The 26,779-nt window shown below is 37.1% G+C and overlaps 1 protein-coding gene across 4 annotated transcripts; it reads right to left on the bottom strand.

The window, feature by feature from the left end:
* Positions 1–951: 951 nt before the first annotated feature.
* LOC110626903 (protein XAP5 CIRCADIAN TIMEKEEPER) lies at positions 952–6,244 on the bottom strand. Of its 4 annotated transcripts, none has more exons than XR_006352617.1 (12): positions 5,943–6,244; positions 5,598–5,663; positions 5,447–5,511; positions 5,236–5,357; positions 3,619–3,697; positions 3,369–3,445; positions 3,224–3,285; positions 2,965–3,096; positions 2,801–2,854; positions 1,910–2,570; positions 1,710–1,784; positions 952–1,385 (listed from the first exon to the last, which is right to left on the bottom strand). XR_006352617.1 is itself a non-coding variant. In XM_021773083.2 (12 exons), the coding sequence occupies exons 1-12, from the start codon at positions 6,111–6,113 to the stop codon at positions 1,335–1,337; spliced, it is 1,020 nt and encodes a 339-aa protein (XP_021628775.1). In that variant the 5' UTR covers positions 6,114–6,243; the 3' UTR covers positions 952–1,334. The 4 variants fall into 4 exon arrangements, 2 of the variants coding, with proteins under 2 accessions (XP_021628775.1, XP_021628776.1); XM_021773083.2 differs by having other exon boundaries at positions 1,910–1,975; positions 5,943–6,243; XM_021773084.2 differs by having other exon boundaries at positions 1,910–1,975; positions 5,245–5,357; positions 5,943–6,242.
* Positions 6,245–26,779: the final 20,535 nt, after the last annotated feature.

Genomic DNA, 26,779 nt, shown 5'->3' with positions numbered 1-26,779 from the left:
TACAATTAATTAAATTAGTTTTGTAGAAAATAAAAAACTTAAATAACATAAAGTATAAAAACCAAAATGAATAATAAATAAATTCAAATCGAATTTTGAAATTATTTTGGTTTCAGTAATTTGTTTTTAATACCTAAGATTATACTTGTGCAAAATCAATTCTATTTTGAAGGGAAAAAAAAAAGAGTAAAATTCAAATTGAATTTAAAATATAGATAAATCAAATTGAATCAAAGTAAATTTGCAGTTTAGTTTGCTATACAAGCCAAATCTATGTTTGCCTTTAGTTTATGAGCATTGCTCATTATCTTAGATAAAGCATTCATATAAAACAATTTTAGTCTTTCACTTTAATGCTGTGTATATATTATATATATAACCTTAGCAAATGAGAATGCTGCCACATGGTATAACTCTACTTTATCCTAATTTTTTTTAACTTATAATTTAAAATTTTAAATGCTTTCAAATTTCAACTATTATATATACAATAAGCATGCAAAATTCTTTCCTAAATAGATTGCCTACTTTTTTCTTTTTTTGAAATGGGAATAGATTGCGAACTTTTATGAGCTCTATTATCAATGAAGCGCATATTACAGCTCTTAAACTCCATATTTGCAAAACATATGAATGTTGGATGATCTCATCTTAAACGCATGCTTATCTACTTCAACTTTCATGAGATTTGAATAAACCGGATTATGAAGTAGTTTGCATGAGATTTGAATAATCCCATACCATGCAACACGTATGGACCACATTCTATGAGAAGTTGGCTCGTAGAATCAATGTAATTGGTCTGGATCAGGCCCACACAAATAGCAAAACCCCATACTAGGACCCATCGAAACCCGGCTCGGCCCTGAGATGATCATGTCCAATAGTTAACAAAGTGGAGGACTGTTGCAGAACACGTTATCATTCAACATACGCACCCAAGGAAAAGAATACAAATTAACTTTCTTCAAACATTTATTTCACTCTCAAGCACAAGTATTCTCCAACCATCAACTATGTGATCCAATTCATGACATACAAGATTAGAGAGAACGTCGATTATATCCCTGCTAATTAATTACGCTGATACAGGCAGCAGTAAAGGCGTATTATTTTCTGACCCAAAATTCAAAATCGAAGCTCAAGATTCAAGACTAGTGACTAATCATTACAACTCCATCCACCACCAAATTGCACTTAAATACTTCAATATCTGTTCAGTGAAAAATTGCAGTCGCATTATCAAATACCACTACAACACTGCCTATAGTGTTGTTGGAATGAACTTCCCAGGTAGTTGTGGATAAAATGACAAAACAAATCCAGCTGCTAGCTCAATCCCCATGGATGGTGTAACGCTCCCACTTCTTTGATGGGTCATATATCTACCACAATGGAAAGGGAAAAAATTAATTTGATGATTTATCCTCGTGCCTTAACCTATTTAGATAATATGGCCGCATTGACAAAAATATGCCTGCACCACAAACTAGCCAGACGAAACAACCCAGTTACCCAGATTGGATCATTCAGTTTGCCATAATTAATGCCAGATTTCTATTTTTGAGAAATAAAAAGCACCCTTGCAGATTGGAATGCCACACTAGATTCTAGAATGTTAACAAAGTAAGGTAACCAGTCAGGACAGAAAGATAACAAATAATGCACGTCTAATATGAGAGAGAGAGAGAGAGAGAGAGAGAGAGAACCTCCCATCTTGAAGCAGGAAAAATGTGTTTGTTCTTCTCATACCAGTGCCTCTCGACAACTTTACCAGCATGGGACTGTTGAAAATAAAAAGGAAAAAATTTTAAAATATTTGCTTATGCATAGATGTCCCAGAAATTGGGCATGATGCATCCTTAATTAATGTTCAGAACTAGTACATTGAATACCATAAGAATAATACCTCATCCTTCTCTATTGTAGCATCAGCTATGGTCCGCACATCCTCATGCACATCGAAGTGAAAAAGCTGAGAAAGAGAAGCTTTGTATTTCAAGAAAAAAATTGGGGAAGGATTTTTTTTTTTGGCGCCGGGGGGCGCAGGGGGAACCAGTGGATATAAGTACAGAACTCTAATGTCCCATTCACATGTTTTAAGTGAAAAAACAAAACCATGAACTAACACAGATTAGCATACAGAGAGACAAAAACAAACATAAGAATTTTAATGATTTGCAAAGTGTGTCTATATCCAAAAACAGCAACCTGCTCTTTCACTACCGAGTCTAGGAGAAATATTAGAGCCCTATTTATAATACCTAATCTAATACAGACAGGATTCATAAATGATTTACATAATTACCTCCAACAACAATAATAAAACAAACAGGATCAGAACTGCAACATACACCATACACCCACCATAGTGGTGGATGGGGGGCACTCAAACCTCCCTCCATCCCCAAAACCGTTCAATGGGTATGAAGAAATAGGCTAGGCCTGACTGGCAAATTTCAGACTCTTTCCTCTTTCTTTTCCTGGAATCTTTTCCCTTCTACAATGAAATCTTGATTTCCACAATGAAACAAGGTGCAACGTTAGCCCCACCCCACCAAAAGAAAACACTGAAAAGGCCCAAAATTAAGCAGGGAAAGCAATTTAATCAGATTGTCTGTAGTCATAGTCCACATATTTAAAAGTTCTCCTTTTTTTTAACTCAACATTACAACTACACTCAACAGGATATAAATACTTCTGCCCTGTCACTAGTATTTGATGAATGTTGCTGCAATATCACCATCATAATAAAATTCACCAATAGAACAAGAAAGAGTTTGAAGGAATTAGGGATTACCGGACCACTTTTGCCCCTAGCCTTGTTAACAATAAGCTCATAAAAGCTGTGTTGCTGAAATTCCACAACCATTAAAAACAATAATAATAATAAAGTGAAATTAGTTAGAATGTAATCAAGATAGATGATCAAAACTGCAAGTAAAAAAGCTTAAATCATCTCACATGGGGAATGATGAGATCTTCCTTCACATAAAGTAAATTCTCCACAGATGTTGTTCTGATTTCTCTAAACTCAGGTGCAAGTTGCTGCTGAACTGCCCGAAGAAATTCCCCTATGGTATCACCTTTGCGCGCCTAAATTATGAAACCAGAAACCACTACAGAATAAATAAAATAAAAAGGATACCAATCTTAATAGTACATACAACGCGAACAATGAAAAACAGATGGATAAAATATAGGTCAGGTTAATCCAACTAGCCTGGATCACTCTCCTATGGCCTGCTCCATCCCAGTAGCTGTAAGTAATTTCAAGGGGCTCATCTGAAATACCAGGAGTTTGATTCAGGAAAAATATTTTTCCATATACTAGTAATATATCAGAAAGAGCCAAAATATATAATTACTTCGAATCTGTTCCTGTTCACGAAGCCACTGCTTCCGCAACCTTTCACGCTCAGCTTGCTCCTCTGCCTCCCGCTCACTGAAACAGCATCCTCATCACCCCTAAGCTCATATGTTAGCTCCAAATCCATGCACATCCACATGCACCAACTAGTGTATGTGGAACCAGGGAGTTTGGTTGGGGGGTGGGAAGGTGGTGGGGGAGAGAGAGAGAGAGAGAGAGAGAGAGAGAGAGAGAGAGAGATGTCACACCTGTCAGGCAAGAAGCTTGTTTCCACTGTGGGATCTTTACCAAATTTTCCATGCACTAACCTCTTTGACTCTAAGCTTTCTGCAGCAAGGGGAAAAAATACAACTTCCCAATTCAGTTTCTCATGCTAGCAAAGAGCCAGATACAAATAGGGAAAAAAAAAACAGCTATTCAAAACTAACAGAATATTTTGCAAAAGCAAAAGAAACCAAAACTCAGGCATATACACAGAAATGTAACTGGTCTATATTTCCAGTTCCATTCTTCCACAGGACATCATTCCATACAACAATGTGAAATTCAAGGGCAAATACTTGCAATAAAATCAAAAGTAATCATGGGCAAGCATCTAAGCATGAAAATGGACCCACTTGTATGGATTTATGACATAAATACCAGCAACTAAAAAACTCTAAGGTGAATATACAATAGTAAACGATAGGACCACAATTTGAAAGACAACTAATGAAATGAGCATATAAATACAGTTCTAAACAGAATACAGAACAGCCAAAGTCATTATATGCAGAAGCTACGATCCAATATAAATCTTCTAGGAGCAGAAATAATTCAAAAGTAACTGTGAACAGCATAACCATAGTTACTTAAATCGTGGTACTCTCAAGTTGTGGTACTCTCGAGTCGGGGTACGGGTACTGGGTACGACAATAGGAGATACGCTTAATAGTTAAGCTAATTCGACTAGTGAAATGTTTAGTTGGTATGCCAATTTAATTTGGGGCATGTAAATTGTGTTTATGCAATATAATATAATATTTACACAATTAAATATATGACTAATAGTTGATAATATCTATATTTTTTGAAAATATTTTAAATTTTAACTAATAAAATAGTAATTTATAACCCCAACTTAACATTGCCTCGTATTCCACTAACATTTAAATCTACCATCCACTTAAAATATTTTAACATGTATTTTTTCTTTTTATTTTTCCTTTTTTTATAGCCTTTCTTCTTCTTCCCCCTTCTCTTCTTTTTCTTCTTATGCTTGCATGCTATTGCACACATGCATATTTGTTTATTTTTCTTTTGTACTTCCATCTTTTATTTCTTGTTGGAACCTATATTTTGGTGACTCAAATCACATCCCCCAATGATTTGAGATGCAAAAGTATCGCATTTCAGTACGAAGTACCCGGAACGCGGTTCACACGAGGGTTGAGAGAATCTGGTAACTATGAGGATAACATTGTGGCTCAAGCCAATCACCTTTCAGGGCAGGGTAAACATCTAATAAAAGCTAGGGGTATACATATAAGCAAAACTAACATACAAGTTCAATATACTTGTCACTGTTGACATATTGTGAACAGCTTGAGGAAACCCATTAGATATTCAGTTGTCTTCCAAATCCCAGTGCATCAAAATACAAAGGCATAGAACTAACCAAACAAAATAGATGCAGCAAAAATGGCAGTGATTGGTTATATAGCAAGTGATTAGAGAATACTTAGTATGGGGAATACCCTGTAAAGGGAGTCAAGTGATCATATTCAATCATACTGCTCAGCAAATTCCAAATTCTAAAATAAATAAAATAGTCCAGCATATTCCAGCTTTCTAAAAATAGTTTAACATGCTAAAGCCTTTCATAACTGTCTTACTGTCTTCAGCATCCTCTTCTTCACTTCCATTCTCAACATCATCAGCAAAGGACAATCGAGGATTCCCCTTAATCTTTCTCTTCTTTCTCTTTTGCAGCTGGAGCTCCTCCTCCCTACAATGTAATGCACACTCCCAACACATAACCAAATAGCACATTATTCAAAAAAGGAAAGGTGATCGGAAGGGCAGAAGTAAACTCACTCTTGCCGAAGCTTTTGGAGCTTCTCCTTTTCTTCCTCTTCAATCTTGTTCTGAATATTAACCCTCTAACATACAAAACAACATTGAATAAGTACCTTATGCTTTCATTATCAGTAAGTAAAGAGATGAACAAAAACAAAATTGAACAAACCTTCTCAACATATTGCTCTCTTGTAACCAAACCCACAGTCTCCTTCTTAAAAGCAGTCTCAAGAATCTGATAAACCACAAACTACGGAATAAATATAAAGTAAATCGGAAAAAAAAAAATAAAGAGCTAATGAAACTCAAACTCTATGCTTTTGCTCACCAAAAAAAAAATCAATATTTTTAGTCTCTACACGAGAACTGTTTGTTTGTTAAGAAAATGAATTACAAACCAGATTCTATAATCTAAAACCTAACATGAGGGGAAAGTTATTGTAAACGAAACCCTAGCTACAAAAGACATGAAAAAGTTCACAAAAAATCCATGAAGGTGGTTTTGAATGCGGACCTCGGAGGTACTTGACCCGAACTGGAGGAGACCAGGCTGACCCTTGGCGGAGGCGGACTTGGTCTTGAGCTCTTGGATTTTGCGACGCTCGGCTTCTCGCTGCTTCTCTAACCGCCGGATTCTCACGGCATCTTGAGCCGTGCCCACGTATCCGTCCCCCATGCCCGACATTCTTCGCTTTCTTATTTTTCTTTTCCGGGTTTCGCCTTCCTTGAAAACGGGTTTTTGGTTATGTTGCTCGATAAATTTGATCGATGAGACGACGAAGGCAGAGGCTTTTAAACCGCCAAGATGAATTTGACCACCGGCTGGAGGGTGAAGGAACCGGTTATAACGAATTATTCTTTTTTTTTTTTTTTTTTGAAATGGAATTATTCATAATTTATAATTTAAATAAAATTATGGGATAATTAAAAAAAAACTCATTTTCAAATAAAATTCTATATTTTAATTTATAATAAAAAGCTCCTATATTTATACATAGTTAATAAAGTGAATTTTTTCACAAATTATAATTTATTCATGATATTTAATAAAAATTATATTTTAATTTTTATATTTTTAAATTTAATCCATCAAATTTTATTTAATTAATAAAATAATTACTGAATTTTAAATTTTAAATTTTAAATTAAAATTAATTCATATATTTTTTAAATTAATTCTTAAATAATATAATTATTAATAAATTCTTATATTTATAAATTAATCTCTTCATTTTTTAAATTTTAATATTTTGTATATAAAAAATAATAAAATAAAAATTAAATATCTTTTTTTATCGTATTAATTAAAAAATTATTAAAAAGTTAGACTAAAACAACCCTTTAAATTTGAATTTAAATGTGTATTGTACTAAGATTTATGATTTTATTTTTATTTTATTAATTTATTTTAAAATATTAAATTTAATAAACATGTAAAATTAATTTATAAAATATATTAAGTATTTATTTATAAATATTATAATATTTATGGATTAATTTGTAAGAATGTAGAAACGAATTACAATTAAAGGATTATTTTATTATAAAATAAAATTTTATTATTAAATTTATAAATATCTGAATTAAATTATATGTTTTATAAAATTTTAAAAATTAAAATATAATTTATCATAATTAAAAATTATTTTTAAGTGCTATATTGACATTTATTAATAATATTAGATAGAAAAATTTTACTTTACTAAATGAAATCACGTAACTCTTTTTATTATAAATTAAATTATAAAACTCTATTTAAAAAAGTTAAACTATAAAATAGTTTTTTTAATTACTCATAAAATTATTATACATTAGAAACTCGAATATATATATTGTAATTTTTCATATTTATAATTTTTTTTATCTATGTAAATAAAACTGCAAGAAATATCAAAACATACAAAGAAAAGAAGTCCAGCTCTACCAACCTAGCACCCTAATTCAGAAACTGACAGAATTCGACTTGAGGAGCATCCACCTTACCGATCCAATGCCGCACAATCACAGCAAAAATAATAGGCGAGCAAGCACCAAGCACCATGCATAACCACGATAAGAGACCACAATCCCGCATGTCTCCACAACCCTAACCTCATAACCAACTAATAAACTCATTGCTGACAAAATAAGGAACAATGGTAAAATAAAGAAATTTATCCATGCAATCAACAACCGACGATATGCAATCAAAATCAGCTATATGTAGAGCCCCTATCATAAAAAAAAATAATCATTTTCAGTCTAATATAACTATGGAGCTATCTTAAAAAAGTAAATAAATTCTCTAACAATTATTACCAATCCCTGCGCACAAAAGTAATAGAGGCAAAGTATTATCAAAATTATTGCTTAAACGGATTTTAAAAACTAAAACAAATAAGTAAATGGATCGAAAATAAATTAAAATATAAATATATTCAAAAAAATATCCTCACAGGAAAAAAAAATGATATGTAAAAGACATTTAAAAAAATATTATAATTGAAGTAGAGTGTCGAGACAAATAACCTCTCTTGCTGAATACTGCTATCCAAATTACGCTACTTCTCTCACTTCTCTCTTCTAAAATCTTTTCCTTGTTAACAAATATATCTATAGTTTTATCGTTGACCTATTAATCTATAAATATTTATTTTTATAATTAAATTATAAATATTTAATTAGCATCTCCTACACATTTTTGAATATAATGATATTATAATTAATTGATATTTTAGTTTGAGTATTATTTTATAATATTATATTACTAAAAAGGTGACTTTTAAAGATATTTTGTTTAAAATAAAATAGTAATTATTTATTATAAAAATTAAACTTTATGCAATTTTATGTTTTATTTCATTTAATTTTTTAAGTAAATCTAAATTTTCTAATGAATCGTATTATGGAAAAGTGTATATATGATATTAACGAAACAATGATAATGATTTTAAAAAATAAACGAAAATATTTTGTAAAATTTTCAGATATTAAATGTAAAGTAACTATTTTTATGAAAAAAATATTCAATTAACAAAAAACTGATATTTAAAAAAGTATAAAAAATTAAAAATTTTAAAATAATAACATATTTTTAGAGAATAAAATTTTTTTAATTAATAATAATGTTATTAATATAATATAATATTTATTTTCATTTGTAAAGTATATATTTATGTATTTGAAAAATTATTTTTTATCCATTTAATATATTTCTTGTAAAATAATTACTTTTAGCAAATATTAACTTTACGTAAATTTATAATATAAAACATATAATATTGTAAAGTTTAATTTATTTTTATAATAAACTAAATTTATTTTATTCTAAATCAAGAAATAATAGAAACTCAGCCAAACATTATATTTTTACTAAAAAAAAATTTCTAATGCAATATTAAATATTATAATTCATATTTTAGTTCACACCTTGCCTTGTTAAGTTTATCGTAAACAATAAACAATTAAAAATTAATTTAAAAAATATAATACATTAGAAAAAACAGCAAAATAGTATAATAAAAAAAACAATAATTATTGAAATAAAAAATAGAAAAATTCCAGTAAAGAGAAAAGCATTTAGAGGAAACGTTGTTTTGTCGTTGAGTTTTTCTGCTTGAGTAGAGTGTTGGGCTTGTTTTTATTTATTTCTCTTTTGTTTTATTTTTTTTTTGTTTTATAGATTTTGGAGCGGTTGTTTGGTTTGATTTGTTTTATTAAATTGTGTATTTAAATTTGGCTTTTCGTCAAATTAAAAGAAAATTGATAATAATTGGCGCCGAAAAACTTTAATAGACTCTTTAAGGTAGTTTCAAAATTATATTAGACTGAAAGTGCTATGAGCTAATCTTTTTCTTTGTCAATATATATTGTTGCACATGTCTACTGAAAATAGTTTTCTCGATCGTTTTTCTAGGTTTGTAGTACATATTTCATTTTGGATAGTAGCCTTTCTTTTTATTTTCTCGATTATTTATCCTTTCGACGATGGATTTTATCATTTTGGATATGCATTTACTCGCGATGCTCTTCTCAGTGTCTATGTCTTGCTGGTGTGTATGAAATTGTTAGTGGCTGACTATGATAAGACATGGGTCAGTTGTCGTATTGGTATAGGTGCATGTATGCATGCCACGTTATTCTCCCGCTATTGTTGTGTTGTCATGCCTAGAGGAGATTTGGGTTAATTTTTTTGAATTGATCTTTGAGTTTTTAAATATGAGACTGGTGTTTATTTGTACTAATCTGAACCCGTTGAACTTGTTAATGCAGTGACATTCTAGTAAATAGATAGCTTGTAGGTGATAAGAGTCGAGTCTATACCCGTTACATCTTTTGAAGACCAAGCGAAAGTTGACACTCAGCTCTTTAGCAACCCTATCAAATGAGCCCTTATTTTGCCGGTTAGCTCAATCTCGAACGTACCTTTTGCTCCTTTCCATCTGGATCTCCTCTATCGAATCTGTTGGTTCTAGTTTTATGTGAGATTTTAGTTTTTTCAGCAAGTCTATGGGTACGGTTATTTTTCTGAGGCTTTTTGCTGGGTGTCCGTAACCTTTTTTTACTAACCTCGGATTATCTCGGACCACTGCTATTCTTCCTGGAACTAGAAGTTTAAAATACATAGTACCCATGTTAATAAAAATACTGTGGCAGATTAGGACTGGGTGGTCGAGTATCACCTTGTATGCAAATAGAATATCTACCATCGCAAACTCTGCATACAACTTTCGCCTATATTTCTCATCACCCAACACCAAGGGAAGGTTGATGGTACCCAGTACTATCACGGTATTATCTCCTAATCCCACTAAAGGATAGTATACTTTGATAAGGCTGCTTTTTATCTAAGCCTAACTTGTTAAAAACATTTAGGATGAGGAGATTAATATAGTTACTTGTATCTATAAGTACCTGCCTTATCTTGTACCGGTTCAGGAGGATCTTAACGATCAACGGGTCGTTCTGAAAGAATCCGATCACCTAGTCAACAGGACTGAATCTTATCTCTTATTTGGTCCATGGTTCTTGATGGATAGACAGGACATCCTTTGCCATACGCTTATTTTTTCCTTTGCCCTTATCAGGCCCTCCCATAATGACATGTACAATTTCGGCTATTTTGAGAGATTAGAGAGGAAAGATTCATTTTTTAGGAAAAAAAAATAAGAGACCGGTTTTAATCCAAATGCACAGATAAAGTTTAATAGTTTTTCAGCAACAGAACCAAATGATGTTGCTGAGATTAGATTGATGATGTGGCCTGAATGGAACGGTGTTGTAACGACCCGAAAATCGGACCGCTACTGGCGCTAGGATCCGGGTCGACTTAAGGCCGCCGGGACCCGTAGCAAGCCTGACATAAGACCTGTAAACCTGTATAATCCCATACATGATCAACAACAAGCATAAAAATTAAAACTTTTCTTTACATACTCATCAACCAAACTCAACCTGAGCATAAACATTAACATAGCTTTGATCCCTCTGTGGGATCTCATCTGTACCCCCAATGGGTAACATAACATCTGTTGAGTTGGTTTACATAAACATCATAAAGATCTCTAAGATCATGTATAAAAGGGATACAACAATCTATGGTCAAGCACACACTAACATCCATAAATCTCGTTACATAACTATACTGTACTTTTACATTACAATTTGATCATGTCCATTGCTATCTATTACATAAGCATGACTTCTTTACTCTATCCGGACTCCCGCACTATACTGTACCTGCAAGCCTGGGGGTAAAGGGAGAGGGGTGAGCTAAAAGCCCAGTGAGTAGAGCTATTAAAACACATTAACACTATGCTCTATGAAATGCAACATAACACAAACAATTCACATAAGGGTTGGATGAACTCGTCACCAATTAGTCCAAGTTAACTCTGTGCCAGGCCTGTAGAATGGGGTCCTGGTCTTTCCTGTCAGAACATACATTACTTACCATTTTCCCAGGGCCTCCTCTGGCTCCTGGTCTTCAAGTCCCATAACCGTGCTAGACCATAGGATGGGATCCTGGTCTTTCCTTACTCTGTGCCAGGCCTGTAGACTGGGGCCTGGTCTTTCTTACTCTGTGCCAGGCCTGTAGCATGGGGCCTGGTCTTCCTGTCATGGACTAACTGGGTCATCCGACATTCACCCACAACAACAACAATTTATGCAATGCGGCATATTCGTGAAAACTAATGCAATCATCCTATTGCATAATCATGATGCATGAAACATGATAAAGCATTTAATTTAAAAGATTAAGTTTTAGTTCCACTCACATCTGGCTGACTCTGACAACACCAAAGCAGCTGAACTCACTGCTGGGGTCCTCGGTTCCTCGGGTCCGAACCTACACAGGTGGACTCAAATGAGGGACCAAATATACGTAATTACAACTCTAATATACTCCCCAAAAACCCCCTAAAACATCCTGAAAATATCACATAGAGATATGCATGAAATAGCTGAACAGGGCACTTTCGGCGGCACCTTCGGCGGCCGAAAGTCCTGGACAGATCCGAAAGTCAGGCACTTTCGGCGGCACCTTCGGCGGCCGAAAGTCCCAGACAGAGACGAAAGTCTCTTTTCGGGGGCAACTTCGGCAGCCGAATGCTGCCTCCACAAAGGGGGTTCGGCGGCCGAAACTCCCTTCGGCGGCCGAACCTGGTTTCTGCCAGAAGGGCAGAAACTTGGTTCACATGAACCCCTTGCCTCCCAACACCTCAAATCAAGCATATATCTCAACCAAATCATGCATACAAGTTCCTAGGGGCCTCAAAACATCAAATACCCCAACTACAACACTTCAAACGTACTCAACCAAGCCACATTGTTCAAAACATCAATATTAACCCATAACTCAACATATAACCTAACATGCATTTCTACCCATAGATCTTGCATAAAACTTATTTAAAACACATAAGGAGCTTAAGATCGGCCCTTACCTCTTGAAGATCGAGAGGGAGACGACCTAAACTTGGAGATCCACGAAAATGAGCTCCTGAGTTCCCAAAGCTCCAAAACTTGTTTCAAAAGCTTAAATCTTCCAAACCAAGTGAAAACAAGTGAAAATCTTGAAAGATTTAGAGGAAGAACATCAAAAATGGGTGAGGGACGGCGGAAAGCTCACCTTGGCCGAAAATGGGGAAAAGCTCGCCCGTTTTCGGCTAAGGGACCCTTTTATAGTGGCTGGCCAGACCACGTTCGGGGGCCGAATGTGCCTCCGCATCCATGCAATGTTCGGCGGCCGAACTTGACTTTCGGCGGCCGAACCTGGACTTCCCTAACTCATGCTTTCGGGGGCCTAACGTGCCTCCAAAACGCATGCATGTTCGGCGGCCGAACTTGACTTTCGGCAGCCGAACCTGGGTTTTCCTCCAAAGACTTTTCATGCAAAAATTCATTTTATTTAATACTTAAAATCATAAAACACATTAAAACAGTTTTATAAAACATGATTCTACCCTTCTAGAGGTCTCCGACATCCGACATTCCACCGGACGGTAGGAATTCCGATACCGGAGTCTAGCCGGGTATTACATTCTCCCCCCCTTAAGAACATTCGTCCCCGAATGTTCCTCAACTAGTACATGCATAGTAAACAACACAACCTACACATAAAACACATAGAGACTAACCTTAAAAGAGATGAGGATATTGCCGGAGCATGGACTCCCGTGTCTCCCAAGTACACTCCTCAATATTGTGGTGGTTCCAAAGGACTTTCACCATCGGGATTTCCTTGTTCCTTAGCTTCCTGATCTGGGTGTCTAAGATCCGCACTGGCTGCTCAACATAGGTGAGATCCTCTTGGATCTCCACATCAGGCTCACTAAGAACCTTGCCCGGATCTGACACGAACTTTCTCAACATAGAAACATGGAAAACCGGATGGATTCTCTTCATTGAAGCAGGTAAATCCAGCTTGTACGATACATTCCCAATCTTTTGCAAGACTTCAAAGGGTCCGATGTACCGCGGAGCCAGCTTACCTTTCTTCCCGAACCGAACCACTCCTTTCATTGGAGACACCTTGAGCAATACCAGATCCCCCTCCTGAAACTCTACTAGCCTTCTGCAGATGTCTGCATAACTCTTCTGTCTGCTTGCAGCCGTCTTGATTCTCTCTCTGATTAAGGGTACCACCCTGCTGGTGATCTCTACTAGCTCAGGCCCTGCCAAGGCCTTTTCTCCAACTTCCTCCCAGCAAACAGGTGACCTGCACTTCCTTCCATATAAAGCTTCATATGGAGCCATCCCGATGCTAGCATGATGGCTGTTATTGTAGGCAAACTCCACCAAAGGTAGATGCTGCCGCCAAGAACCGCCAAAGTCCAGCACACACATTCTTAGCATATCTTCTATGGTCTGGATGGTCCTCTCTGACTGTCCGTCTGTCTGTGGATGGAAGGCAGTGCTGAAATCCAATTTAGTACCCATGGCATCCTGCAGACTCCGCCAAAACCTGGAGGTGAACTGGGGCCCTCTATCTGACACTATTGAAACAGGAACCCCATGCAGTCTGACTATCTCATCAACGTACACCTGCGCCAACTTGTCCACAGAATAGCCACTCCTGACCGGGATGAAGTGAGCAGATTTGGTGAGTCTGTCCACAATCACCCATATGGAGTCCAATTTGTTGGACGTCGCCGGTAACCCCACTACGAAGTCCATAGCTATATTCTCCCATTTTCACTCTGGAATAGGTAGCGGGTTAAGCATTCCAGCCGGCTTCTGATGTTCCAGCTTCACCCTCTGACATACTTCGCAGGCTGACACAAACTGTGCAACTGCTCTCTTCATAGCTGGCCACCAATAAACTTTCTTCAGATCTTGATACATCTTGGTGGCTCCGGGGTGAATGTTGTATCTTGCATTATGAGCCTCTCTCATAATGTCTCCTTTTAGCCCTATGTCATCTGGTACACACAATCGACTCCCATAACGGAGGATCCCCTTATTGTCGAATCTGAACTCGCTGTCCTTGCCTGACTGAACAGTCCTGGCAATCTTCACTAACTCTGGGTCCTCATGCTGTTTCTGAGCCACCTGCTCCAGAAACACGGGTGTCACTTTCATCTGAGCAACCAAGGCACCTGTACCAGACAACTCCAACTGTAGACCTTCATCAATGAGCTTGTAAAACTCCTTCACCACTGGTCTCCTCTCTGCCGTGATGTGGGATAGACTGCCTAGTGACTTCCGGCTTAGGGCGTCTGCCACAACATTCGCCTTACCCGGATGATACTGAATCTTGCAATCATAGTCACTCAGCAGCTCTACCCATCTCCTCTGTCTCAAGTTCAAATCTCTTTGACTCAGGATGTACTGCAGGCTTTTATGATCTGTGAAGATCTCACATTTTACCCATAGAGGTAGTGCCTCCACATGTTGAGTGCAAAGATTACTGCTGCCATCTCAAGGTCATGTGTGGGGTAATTCAACTCATGCTTCTTTAACTGTCTAGAAGCATAAGCAATCACCCTTTCGTTCTGCATAAGCACACAACCTAGTCCCACACGGGACGCATCACAAAAGACTGTAAAGTCCTCATCACTAGATGGCAGAGCTAAAACTGGTGCTGAAGTCAACCTCTTCTTAAGCTCTTCAAAACTCTCCTCGCACTGGTCGGTCCACAGAAACTTCTGATTCTTCCTGGTTAGTCTGGTCAGAGGAGCTGCTATTTTTGAGAAGTCCTGAACGAACCTCCTGTAGTAACCTGCCAAACCCAAGAAACTCCTAATCTCTGTCACTGAAGTGGGTCTAGGCCAGTTAGCCACAGTTTCTGTCTTCTTGGGGTCCACCTCTATCCCATTCTCTGACACTACATGCCCCAAGAATGAAATGCTCCTTAGCCAGAACTCGCACTTGGAGAACTTGGCATACAAGCCATGTTCCCTCAAGGTCTGTAGAACCAACCTCAGATGATGGGCATGCTCCTCTGCATTCCTGGAATACACCAAGATATCATCTATGAAGACAATAACGAAGTGATCCAAGTACTGGCTAAACACTCTGTTCATGAGGTCCATGAATGCTGCAGGGGCGTTGGTTAACCCGAACGGCATCACAAGGAACTCAAAATGCCCATATCTGGTCCTGAAAGCTGTCTTTGGCACATCCTCATCTCTGATCCTCAGCTGATGGTACCCAGATCTCAGATCTATTTTGGAGAAACAACCCGCTCCTGCTAGCTGGTCGAATAGATCGTCGATCCTTGGCAATGGGTACTTGTTCTTGGTAGTGACTTTGTTCAACTGCCTGTAGTCGATACAAAGTCTAAGGGATCCATCCTTCTTTCTCACAAACAAAACTGGAGCACCCCAGGGTGAGGTACTCGGTCGGATGAAGCCCTTGTCTACCAGCTCCTGTAACTGCTCCTTCAACTCCTTCAATTCTGCTGGCGCCATCCTGTAGGGAGGGATAGAGATCGGTCGGGTTCTAGGCATCAGTTCTATCTCGAACTCTATCTCCCTAGCAGGTGGTAAACCTGGCAGCTCGTCTGGGAACACATCTAAGAACTCTCTAACCACTGGCACCGAGGCGGGCTCTCTAACCTGACCATTTAGCTCTCTCACATGAGCCAAATACCCCTGACATCCCTTCCTAATCAACCTACGAGCCTGAAGAGCTGAGATCATACCTCTAGGTGTACCCCTCCTGTCTCCTCTGAAGACGACCTCTGATCCATCCTGACCTCTGAACCTGACTACCTTGTCCCTGCAGTCCAAGGTAGCACCATGGGTAGATAACCAGTCCATCCCTAGAATGACGTCAAAGTCTGTCAAATCTAGAACCACAAGGTCAGCGGACATGCATCTCCCCTCAACAAAAACTGGACTACACTGACAGACTGACTCTGCCACTGATGGATCACACTTGGGTCCACTGACCCAGAGAGGACACTCTAACCCGGAAGTCATCAATCCCAACCTCTCTACGGCCCTCGGAGCAATAAAAGAATGAGATGCACCAGGGTCCATCAAGGCATATACATCTGAACAACCAATAATTAAGTTACCTGCCACCACGGTGTTAGATGCATCTGCCTCCTGCTGTGTCATTGTGAAGATCCGTGCTGGGGCTGATGGACCTTCACCTCTGAAACCCGCTGAAGAAGAGGCTGCTCCTCTCCCTCTGCCTCTGCCACTGGCCTGAGTCATGGCTGGAGCTGCTGGCTGCGCTACACTGCCTGAAGCTGTCTGCTGGGACTGAGCCATCGGGGCCGCTCTTGGACAATCTCGAGCCATATGCCCCTCCTGACCACGTCTAAAACAGGCTGTAGTCCCAAACCGATAAACTCCCTTGTGTGGTCTGCCACACCTTGCACAAACTGCATTATCCGCACCAGAGCTTGAGCCACTTCCAAATCCCAGACTAGACTTGACCTTGTTCCAGAACTTATTCTTCTTACCCTTGGGTTTACTCCATCTCTTACTGCCTGAAGCTGCTGCACTCAAGGTAGAGGGATCTAACCTTCCCCCTCCCGGAGTTTTAGAACCAGAAGCTTGTGCCACTGTCTGCTTAACTGTCCCCTGAATGATGGCACTAGCCTCCATTCTCCTAGCCATGTCTACTATGGCATGAAAACTCTCTCTATCTGCTGACTGTACCAAGGAGGAATACCTGGAATGGAGCTTCATGATACACCTCCTCGACTTCTTCTGGTCTGTATTAAGGTCCTGCCCAGCAAATGGCAGTAACTCCATAAACCTGTCAGTATATTCGTCTACACTCATGTCATCAGTTTGCCTCAACTGCTCGAATTCTATCATCTTCAATTCCCTTGAACTATCAGGGAAAGCCCATCCTGCAAACTCGTTTGCAAACTCTTCCCAAGTCATGCTGTCCACTCTCGGGTTCACATAATTTTTGAAACACTCCCGTGCCTTTTTGCACTTAAGCGTGAACCCGGCCATCTGAATGGCTCTACTGTCATTCGCCCCTATCTCATCTGTAATTGCTTTGACCCGCTCCAAGTACACGAACGGATCATTACCGGTTTCAAACTGGGGAGCACCCAGCTTCATATAGTCGGTCATCTTGACCTTGCTCCCACTGGCTGAGCTAGGTCTAGGTGGCTGAACAACTGGGGCTGCTGGTTCTGCAGGTGGTGGAGGTGGTGCAACATTTTCTGAGGTAGGGTTTGCTGGATTTGGATAGTAGGGTGGAGGTGGATACATTGGGTACTGAGAGAACGGTGGGTAGTATGGTGGGTATGGCATCTGTGTGGGATAAGGGGTGAAACTAGGGTAATCCGATGTACCTCCCATCGAATACCCGGGATGTTGTGAGAAATGTGAGTAGTGAGGTGGCTGTACAAATCCCGAGGCCTGAGTGCCTCCTTGGGACTCTCCCATTCCTTCTTCTGACATACTGACTCCCAAACTGCCATCCCTCCTCTGTTCTACGTCCATATCATCCCCCATATCCTCTGACGCTCCTCCCTGAACTGTTCCTCTGACTGATCTGCTTCTACCCAGATCCAAAGACCTTCTAGGGTCTCTTGCTACTCTGTCCCTGTTGGACCTGCTAGACATTGCCCTAGGCAATGCTGGAGGACGGGCGCTCATGCCCTCATCCTCAGGTGGTACTCCAGTCAATCTTGCTGATCGACGAGTTCCTCTCATCCTGTTTTCTGAAAAACAGTACACAGCACATAAACATCAACATCATATGGTTCATGTGGGTACACATGAACCCGCATCACATACATCATATATCATAACATCTCATTAATGCACATGCATAATATCATGGCATTTCACCTCATCATGCAATACAGGACTCCACATCCTATCCTAGTGGACATGATCTTTTCCTATTGTGCTTGACCTTCTATAACATCTATGAGCCCGACACTCTAGGTCCGACCATATGAACCTAGGGCTCTGATACCATTCTGTAACGACCCGAAAATCGGACCGCTACCGGCGCTAGGATCCGGGTCGACTTAAGGCCGCCGGGACCCGTAGCAAGCCTGACATAAGACCTGTAAACCTGTATAATCCCATACATGATCAACAACAAGCATAAAAATTAAAACTTTTCTTTACATACTCATCAACCAAACTCAACCTGAGCATAAACATTAACATAGCTTTGATCCCTCTGTGGGATCTCATCTGTACCCCCAATGGGTAACATAACATCTGTTGAGTTGGTTTACATAAACATCATAAAGATCTCTAAGATCATGTATAAAAGGGATACAACAATCTATGGTCAAGCACACACTAACATCCATAAATCTCGTTACATAACTATACTGTACTTTTACATTACAATTTGATCATGTCCATTGCTATCTATTACATAAGCATGACTTCTTTACTCTATCCGGACTCCCGCACTATACTGTACCTGCAAGCCTGGGGGTAAAGGGAGAGGGGTGAGCTAAAAGCCCAGTGAGTAGAGCTATTAAAACACATTAACACTATGCTCTATGAAATGCAACATAACACAAACAATTCACATAAGGGTTGGATGAACTCGTCACCAATTAGTCCAAGTTAACTCTGTGCCAGGCCTGTAGAATGGGGTCCTGGTCTTTCCTGTCAGAACATACATTACTTACCATTTTCCCAGGGCCTCCTCTGGCTCCTGGTCTTCAAGTCCCATAACCGTGCTAGACCATAGGATGGGATCCTGGTCTTTCCTTACTCTGTGCCAGGCCTGTAGACTGGGGCCTGGTCTTTCTTACTCTGTGCCAGGCCTGTAGCATGGGGCCTGGTCTTCCTGTCATGGACTAACTGGGTCATCCGACATTCACCCACAACAACAACAATTTATGCAATGCGGCATATTCGTGAAAACTAATGCAATCATCCTATTGCATAATCATGATGCATGAAACATGATAAAGCATTTAATTTAAAAGATTAAGTTTTAGTTCCACTCACATCTGGCTGACTCTGACAACACCAAAGCAGCTGAACTCACTGCTGGGGTCCTCGGTTCCTCGGGTCCGAACCTACACAGGTGGACTCAAATGAGGGACCAAATATACGTAATTACAACTCTAATATACTCCCCAAAAACCCCCTAAAACATCCTGGAAATATCACATAGAGATATGCATGAAATAGCTGAACAGGGCACTTTCGGCGGCACCTTCGGCGGCCGAAAGTCCTGGACAGATCCGAAAGTCAGGCACTTTCGGCGGCACCTTCGGCGGCCGAAAGTCCCAGACAGAGACGAAAGTCTCTTTTCGGGGGCAACTTCGGCAGCCGAATGCTGCCTCCACAAAGGGGGTTCGGCGGCCGAAACTCCCTTCGGCGGCCGAACCTGGTTTCTGCCAGAAGGGCAGAAACTTGGTTCACATGAACCCCTTGCCTCCCAACACCTCAAATCAAGCATATATCTCAACCAAATCATGCATACAAGTTCCTAGGGGCCTCAAAACATCAAATACCCCAACTACAACACTTCAAACGTACTCAACCAAGCCACATTGTTCAAAACATCAATATTAACCCATAACTCAACATATAACCTAACATGCATTTCTACCCATAGATCTTGCATAAAACTTATTTAAAACACATAAGGAGCTTAAGATCGGCCCTTACCTCTTGAAGATCGAGAGGGAGACGACCTAAACTTGGAGATCCACGAAAATGAGCTCCTGAGTTCCCAAAGCTCCAAAACTTGTTTCAAAAGCTTAAATCTTCCAAACCAAGTGAAAACAAGTGAAAATCTTGAAAGATTTAGAGGAAGAACATCAAAAATGGGTGAGGGACGGCGGAAAGCTCACCTTGGCTGAAAATGGGGAAAAGCTCGCCCGTTTTCGGCTAAGGGACCCTTTTATAGTGGCTGGCCAGACCACGTTCGGGGGCCGAATGTGCCTCCGCATCCATGCAATGTTCGGCGGCCGAACTTGACTTTCGGCGGCAGAACCTGGACTTCCCTAACTCATGCTTTCGGGGCCTAACGTGCCTCCAAAACGCATGCATGTTCGGCGGCCGAACTTGACTTTCGGCAGCCGAACCTGGGTTTTCCTCCAAAGACTTTTCATGCAAAAATTCATTTTATTTAATACTTAAAATCATAAAACACATTAAAACAGTTTTATAAAACATGATTCTACCCTTCTAGAGGTCTCCGACATCCGACATTCCACCAGACGGTAGGAATTCCGATACCGGAGTCTAGCCGAATATTACAGGTGTTGTGGTTGGCTAGAACCTGCAAGAAAAAAAAAAGTGAGGTAATGGTGGATACCCACGGCAGCCATTCTGATACTCAAGTCAATATATCGACGAGTAGAAAAAATACAATGAATTGCTTAGAGTTTTAGTGTTAGAGAATAGTGTATTTTGCTTTTGTGATCCTTCTCCTTTTATACTTTAAGAAGGTGGCAATGAATATAGAATTTCGATAATCTGGCGATGATGAGGCCTGTTGCTCGATAAAGGACATTGCCAGCTAATAAGTTGGCAATCCTGTGATTACAGGTGTAAGGGTATACGCTAGACTGTGCCTGTTAATTGTAACTTTGTGTCAAACTCGCCCGTCCGAGAAAAAGGCGAGTCTTGATGATGCATCCGGTGTTACAATGTTCGATTCTTTAGAATGAACTGCATTTCCTACTCACTTGATCCTTGCCACTTGGACCTATCTCATGATGACAACTCATGACTCACTTTGGGCGATTGTTATGTATCATCAATTTCCATTCAAGTTATGTTTTGGAGAATCTCGGAATTCTTAGCCACTTTCCATGGTGGAGCAGTCAATCTTAGGCGTGATTATGCCGTTTGAGCTCTCCTCCACGACTCCTCCTTTAGCTTCGGTGAAGATGTGGCCATAAGCTTCTTTCTGTGGTTCTCAAGGTCCTTCTTTGTGTGGATTGAAGGTGCTAATGGTCTTAAAGTTCAGTATGTTCCCTTTATTTTCTCCGGTGACCAATCTTGCTTCCCTATACTGCATTATCCCAAGTGGCAACAATAGCTTCTTTGATCCTCACACTTGTAAGTTAGGGTTTCGTGTGGGCTATCTGGGCTCTCTCTTTGTGGGCTTTTTAGACTCTCTCTTTGTGGGTTTGGTTTTAGGTCTGTTTTTAGTTTGTCCGTTTTGGGCTTAATTCTCTGTTTGGTCTAAGTTTTGTGCATGGACTTAGACCTTATTTATATCCATATATTTATCTTCTACCAAAAAAAAAAAAACAACACTCGACACTCGCAAGTTGCAATAGCATCACTCACAAATTATCATCCTTACAAGGTTGTAGGAAATAGTTTGAATTTGTAATGTGTGCCATTTTTGTGAATGGATAGTGAACAAAATCCATTCACAAAAATTGATAGAGATTGCAAAATTCAACAAAATTTACACTGATGTGTGAATGTGTTTGTAAGACCCGGCTAGAGTCCGGCATCGGAATTCCTGTCGTTCGGAGGAATCCTGAATGTCGGAATTCTCTGAAGGGTAAGATTTATGGTTTTCTAAAGTAATGTAGTCTGTTTTACTATTTTTAAGCAAAAATAAAAAGAGGTTTTGCAAGAAAAGAACCAAGGCAGAAAAGCCAGGTTCGGCCGCCGAAGGTGAAAGTTCGGCCGCCGAACATGCATGACTTGCGGTTTCACGATAGGCCGCCGAAGGTGGTCTGGCCAGCCACCTATAAAAGGCCCTCAGTCGGTTGAAAGGATAAGTATTGCCGTTTTCTTTCACTTTCTGAGGTGAGACCCTGTCCTCCTGAAGGTTTCTTCATGTTTTCATTAAATCTTGCAAAGATTTGATTGATTTTGATGCTTTTTTGAAGGTTTTAGCTTAAAAACACAAAGTTGTGAAGTTCGGAGAGTTTGAAGGAGAGTTGCTCCAAAACTCCACGTTAGGATCGTTCCTCTTCTTGGGTACAAGAGGTAAGTGAAGATCCTGAACTTGTTTTTATGTTTTCTTCAGGTTTTATGAGGTTTTGGGAGAGAGTTGCATGATTAGGGTAAAAGAGAGTGTTTTTGATGATTTTGTGAGAAAAGCTTGTAAATATGTTATATGTTTTGTGTTGTTGGGGTTTTTAGATAGTTTCTGACCCTTTTGAGCATATACTTGGGTGTATGCATGTTGAGGAGTTGAGGTGTTTGAGTTGGAGAAAGCTTGGTGCATTTTGGCGTGAGGCAGAGCAAGGTTCTGCCTTGCTGATGAACCCAGCTTCGGCCGCCGAAGAATGGTTCGGCCGCCGAATGTGTTGAGGAGGTGGCTTCGGTTGCCCAAGCTTGCCCCCGAGCCTTTGGACTTTCGGCTTTGGAGGGGAGTTTCGGCCGTCGAAGGTGCCGCCGAAGGTTAGAGACTTTCGTCTCTGGAGTGCCTTTCAGCCTCCGAAACTTACCCCCGAAAGGGTTCGGCTGCCGAAAGTTAAGATTCAGCTGCCGAAGGTGCTTGAGTTTCGACTCTGGAGAGGACTTTCGGCCGCCGAACCTGCCGCCGAAAGTGTCCTGTCCAGCCTTCCTTTGCATGCTTTGCATGGATGTTTGAGTGAGTGTCAGGGGATTCTTGGGGAGTTTACTAGAGTTGGTCATAAGCTAGTTTGGTCCCTCATTTGAGTCCATCTGTGTAGGCACAGACCAGAGGAACCAGAGCGAGCAGCAGTGAGTACTGCTCCAGCGTTTTACAGAGCCTGCAGAGTCAGTCCAGATAGCCAGAGGTGAGTGGAACTAAACTTCATTCTTTTAATTGAGAAATGAAATGCTTTTAGCATCATTCATGCATCATGAGTATACAGTAGATTGTTTGCACTAGAATCCACGAATATGTTGCATTGCATAGTTATTTGTTGATGTGGGTGAATGCTGAATGATCCAATAGTTCTAGACAAGAAGTCCAGGACCCCATTCTACGGCCTGGCAAGTATAAGAAAGTCCAGGACCCCATTCTACGGCCTGGCAGGTATAGTAAGACCAGGTGCCCAGTCTACGCCCTGGCAAATGGTAAGTACAGGTGTTATATATACATATACATATACAGTACAGGAAGACCAGGACCCCAGTCTACGGCCTGGCACGATACAGTTACTGGGACTATGTGGTGACAGGTTTACCTTTGATGTGGATTGTCTGTGATATGATGCATTCCATAAGATCATATTTTAATGACTTGTTTTACTATTCTACTCACTGGGCTATAGAGCTCATTCCACTCCCTTAACCCCAGTCTTGCAGGTTCAGTGTACAGTGTACAGGGGAAGTCCAGCAGAGTACATGAAGAGAGAAGAGTTTTGTAATAGACTATTGTGGACATGTAATATTAAAAAAAGGAACAGTTGTGTATCAAGTTAGCATTGTGCTTGACTTAGTATTTTGTGTTGTACATCTTTTGTATACATGGTCTGTTTATATAACTGTTTTACAGAGTATATGAAAAACCAGGCTTAACAGGTATGAATGAACCCATCTAGAGCAAGTTCTAGTCAGGGGTACAGAGTACAGAGATAGTGCATGCACAGGTTAAGCCTTGGTCGAGAGAAAAATTTTATTTTCACAGAAAATGTATGGCCATGTATGAGATTTTACAGGTACTCAGAGAGTATAGCAGGCTTGCAACGGGTTCTGGCGGCCTTAAACCGATCTGAATCCTAGCGCCGGTGACGGTCCATTTTGGGGTCGTTACAGTGTTATGATTTTCCATCTAGTATTTTGGTTTATATGGATTTTATTTTTAGAGTTCAATTGCTCCTAAGTTTTGAGGGTTTTTTTGGTATTGAGATTTAGGATAAAATAAAAAATTTAAAATTTTATATGAAATTTACTACTGCACGCAATTAAATTAAGGATTATGGTTTTACATTACAAGTTAAAGTTAATTATATATTGTCTTATTACATAAGTTGAGGTACTGTTTATGTAAATTACCTATCACATTACCCATTTGATTCATAGTGGTTTTATTTAAAATCATGTTTTGGTTTAAAAATGAAAATTAATCGCTTTTTTTTTTCAATTCAAATCCATGCACACGCTGATTTTAAAATAAGAGATGCATATCATATATTTTAATTTCCTTTTTAAATTGTAAATATGATAGTTACACCAATCCAAACTTAATCTCATGCCTTTTGCTTTGCTTCAAAGTTACATCAACATAATACATACAAAATGTGTATTATACTTTTTAAATTATTGTTGATAAATCTAAGTATTGTATTCAAAAAGGTAGTTTCATTAAATTAGCTGAGTTTTATAATGGAAAAATTATTATTAGTTTTTATGATATGGAAAAATTATTTAATTAATTTTTAATTTTAAAAATTATGTTAAAATATTTTTAATATTTTAAAAGCATACTAATTAGTTCTGTCATTAATATTATCATTAAATATTTTATTATTTAGTCTTTATGATTTTAAAAAATTTTATTAATTGATTTTTTTTTTTAAATAGGGGTTGGGGGAGTCGAACCTTAGACCTTTCAAGGCTACAGGATGCACTTTTCATCAGGTTAAGTCTTGAAGTGCATTAATTAATTGATCTTTTAAATTTTTAAAATTTTACTAATTAATCTTCAAGAGTATTTTAAATTTTTTTACAATATTTAATAGTCAAAATTAACGGAACGATTAACTAATAAATTTTTAAAAATTTTATAAATATTTTAATATATTTTTAAAATTAAAAAATTAATTAATAATTTTTTTTTATATTATAAAGATTAAATAATAATTTCTCTTTTTATAAAATCATTAATATTATAATAAAATTAACTATTCAAATCTAAAAAGAAAAAATTTATAAATACTGATTATGAATATAATTCTTACAAAGTTAGCGATATCATATGAATAGTAATACTGTTGATTTCCATAAATTGAAAATTTTAATAAAATAATTTTGAATTTATCTTTTCATTATCCTTTCACCTCTTAAACTCCTTGAAAAATCTTCCGTGGCATATTGCATAAATGTAAGAACTGAAAAAAATAACTTAAAAGAAATTGCTTTTCATGAAATTGAAAATTGAATAAAATACTAATAGATGAAATGTTGGTTGAGAATATAAAAAATTAGGTACTTGTAGAATATGGGAATAATGAGAATTGAGAAATTTTTATGAAAAAGAAAACATAATTGAAAATTTGAGAACGTGGGAGATTTGAGTGAATTAGGATTTGAAAACCTTTTTGGTGAGATTAAAAGGTGAACTTTCAGTCAATCTTTGTTATTAATATGTGTGTACGTGTATTTGGATCGTTTGAAAAAAAAAAAAAAATTTTATAAAATTATTATGGTTTTATATTAAGTGCATCCTTTTGTCTCGCGTTTTTATATGTGGCTAGAAAAATAAATTCAAAATTTTATATTTATTAATCAAATTTATTTTTTAAATATATACTCATCAATTAATTTATAAAATATATTTTTATTTTATTATTATAAAAAAATTACTGTTATATTATTAAAAAATTTGTTAATTAATTTTTTTAATTAAAAAAATACATTAAAAAGTATTTAAATTTTTAATAAATTTATTAATTATTCGGTCTTTATACTAATAAAAATATTTATTAATTAGTTGATTAATCTTATAAAAATGTATATTAATTATTTTTATATTAAAAAATTAAATTTATTTTTTAATTCATATGATATAATAAAATTTTACTATTTAATTTATATAATATGTTAAAACTACACTTGATTTTTAAAAATATATTAAAATATTTTTAAAATATTAAAATATATATTAATTAATTTTTCTATTAATTTAAATTTTAAATATTTTATTATTTAATTCATTTGATAAAATAAAATTCATTACTATATTTTTATACTACTTAATAGTTAAAATTAATTAGTATAATTTTTTTAAATTTTAAAGATATTTTAATATATATTTTTAAAATTAAATAATTAATTAATAAATTTCATATATTACGGAATTATATAATAATTTTTATTTTATTATATTTAACGATTAAAGTTTAAAAAAGAATAACTAATATATTTTTTAAATTTTAAGAATACTTTAATGTATTTAAAAAAAATAATAGAATAATCGATGAATTTTTCTATACCAGAAAGAATTTAATAGTAATTTTTCATTATAATATTATATATTTTATAAAAATAATTTAATATTTATTTTTATATGTAATTATTTATAATATTATGTATATTATATTTTAAAATATATTTTATTACTTACTTTTATATAATAAAGTATTAATTTATTTTTATGCAAATAATATTTAAAAAACAGTTACAAAAAAAAAATAAAAATAAAAAATTATTATTTTTAATAAAAAAACAGAAATCATATAACGTTACTAAATCTATCAATAATACAAAAAAAATAATCAAGTTAGTTTTTTAAATTATTTAATTTTTCTAATGAGAGAAATTTATGATAATAATGATTTATTTATTTTTGTTTTAT

Source organism: Manihot esculenta, chromosome 11, assembly GCF_001659605.2.
Source record: "Manihot esculenta cultivar AM560-2 chromosome 11, M.esculenta_v8, whole genome shotgun sequence".
Taxonomy (NCBI): Eukaryota; Viridiplantae; Streptophyta; class Magnoliopsida; order Malpighiales; family Euphorbiaceae; genus Manihot; species Manihot esculenta.
This window is presented reverse-complemented; position numbering and strand designations above follow the sequence as displayed.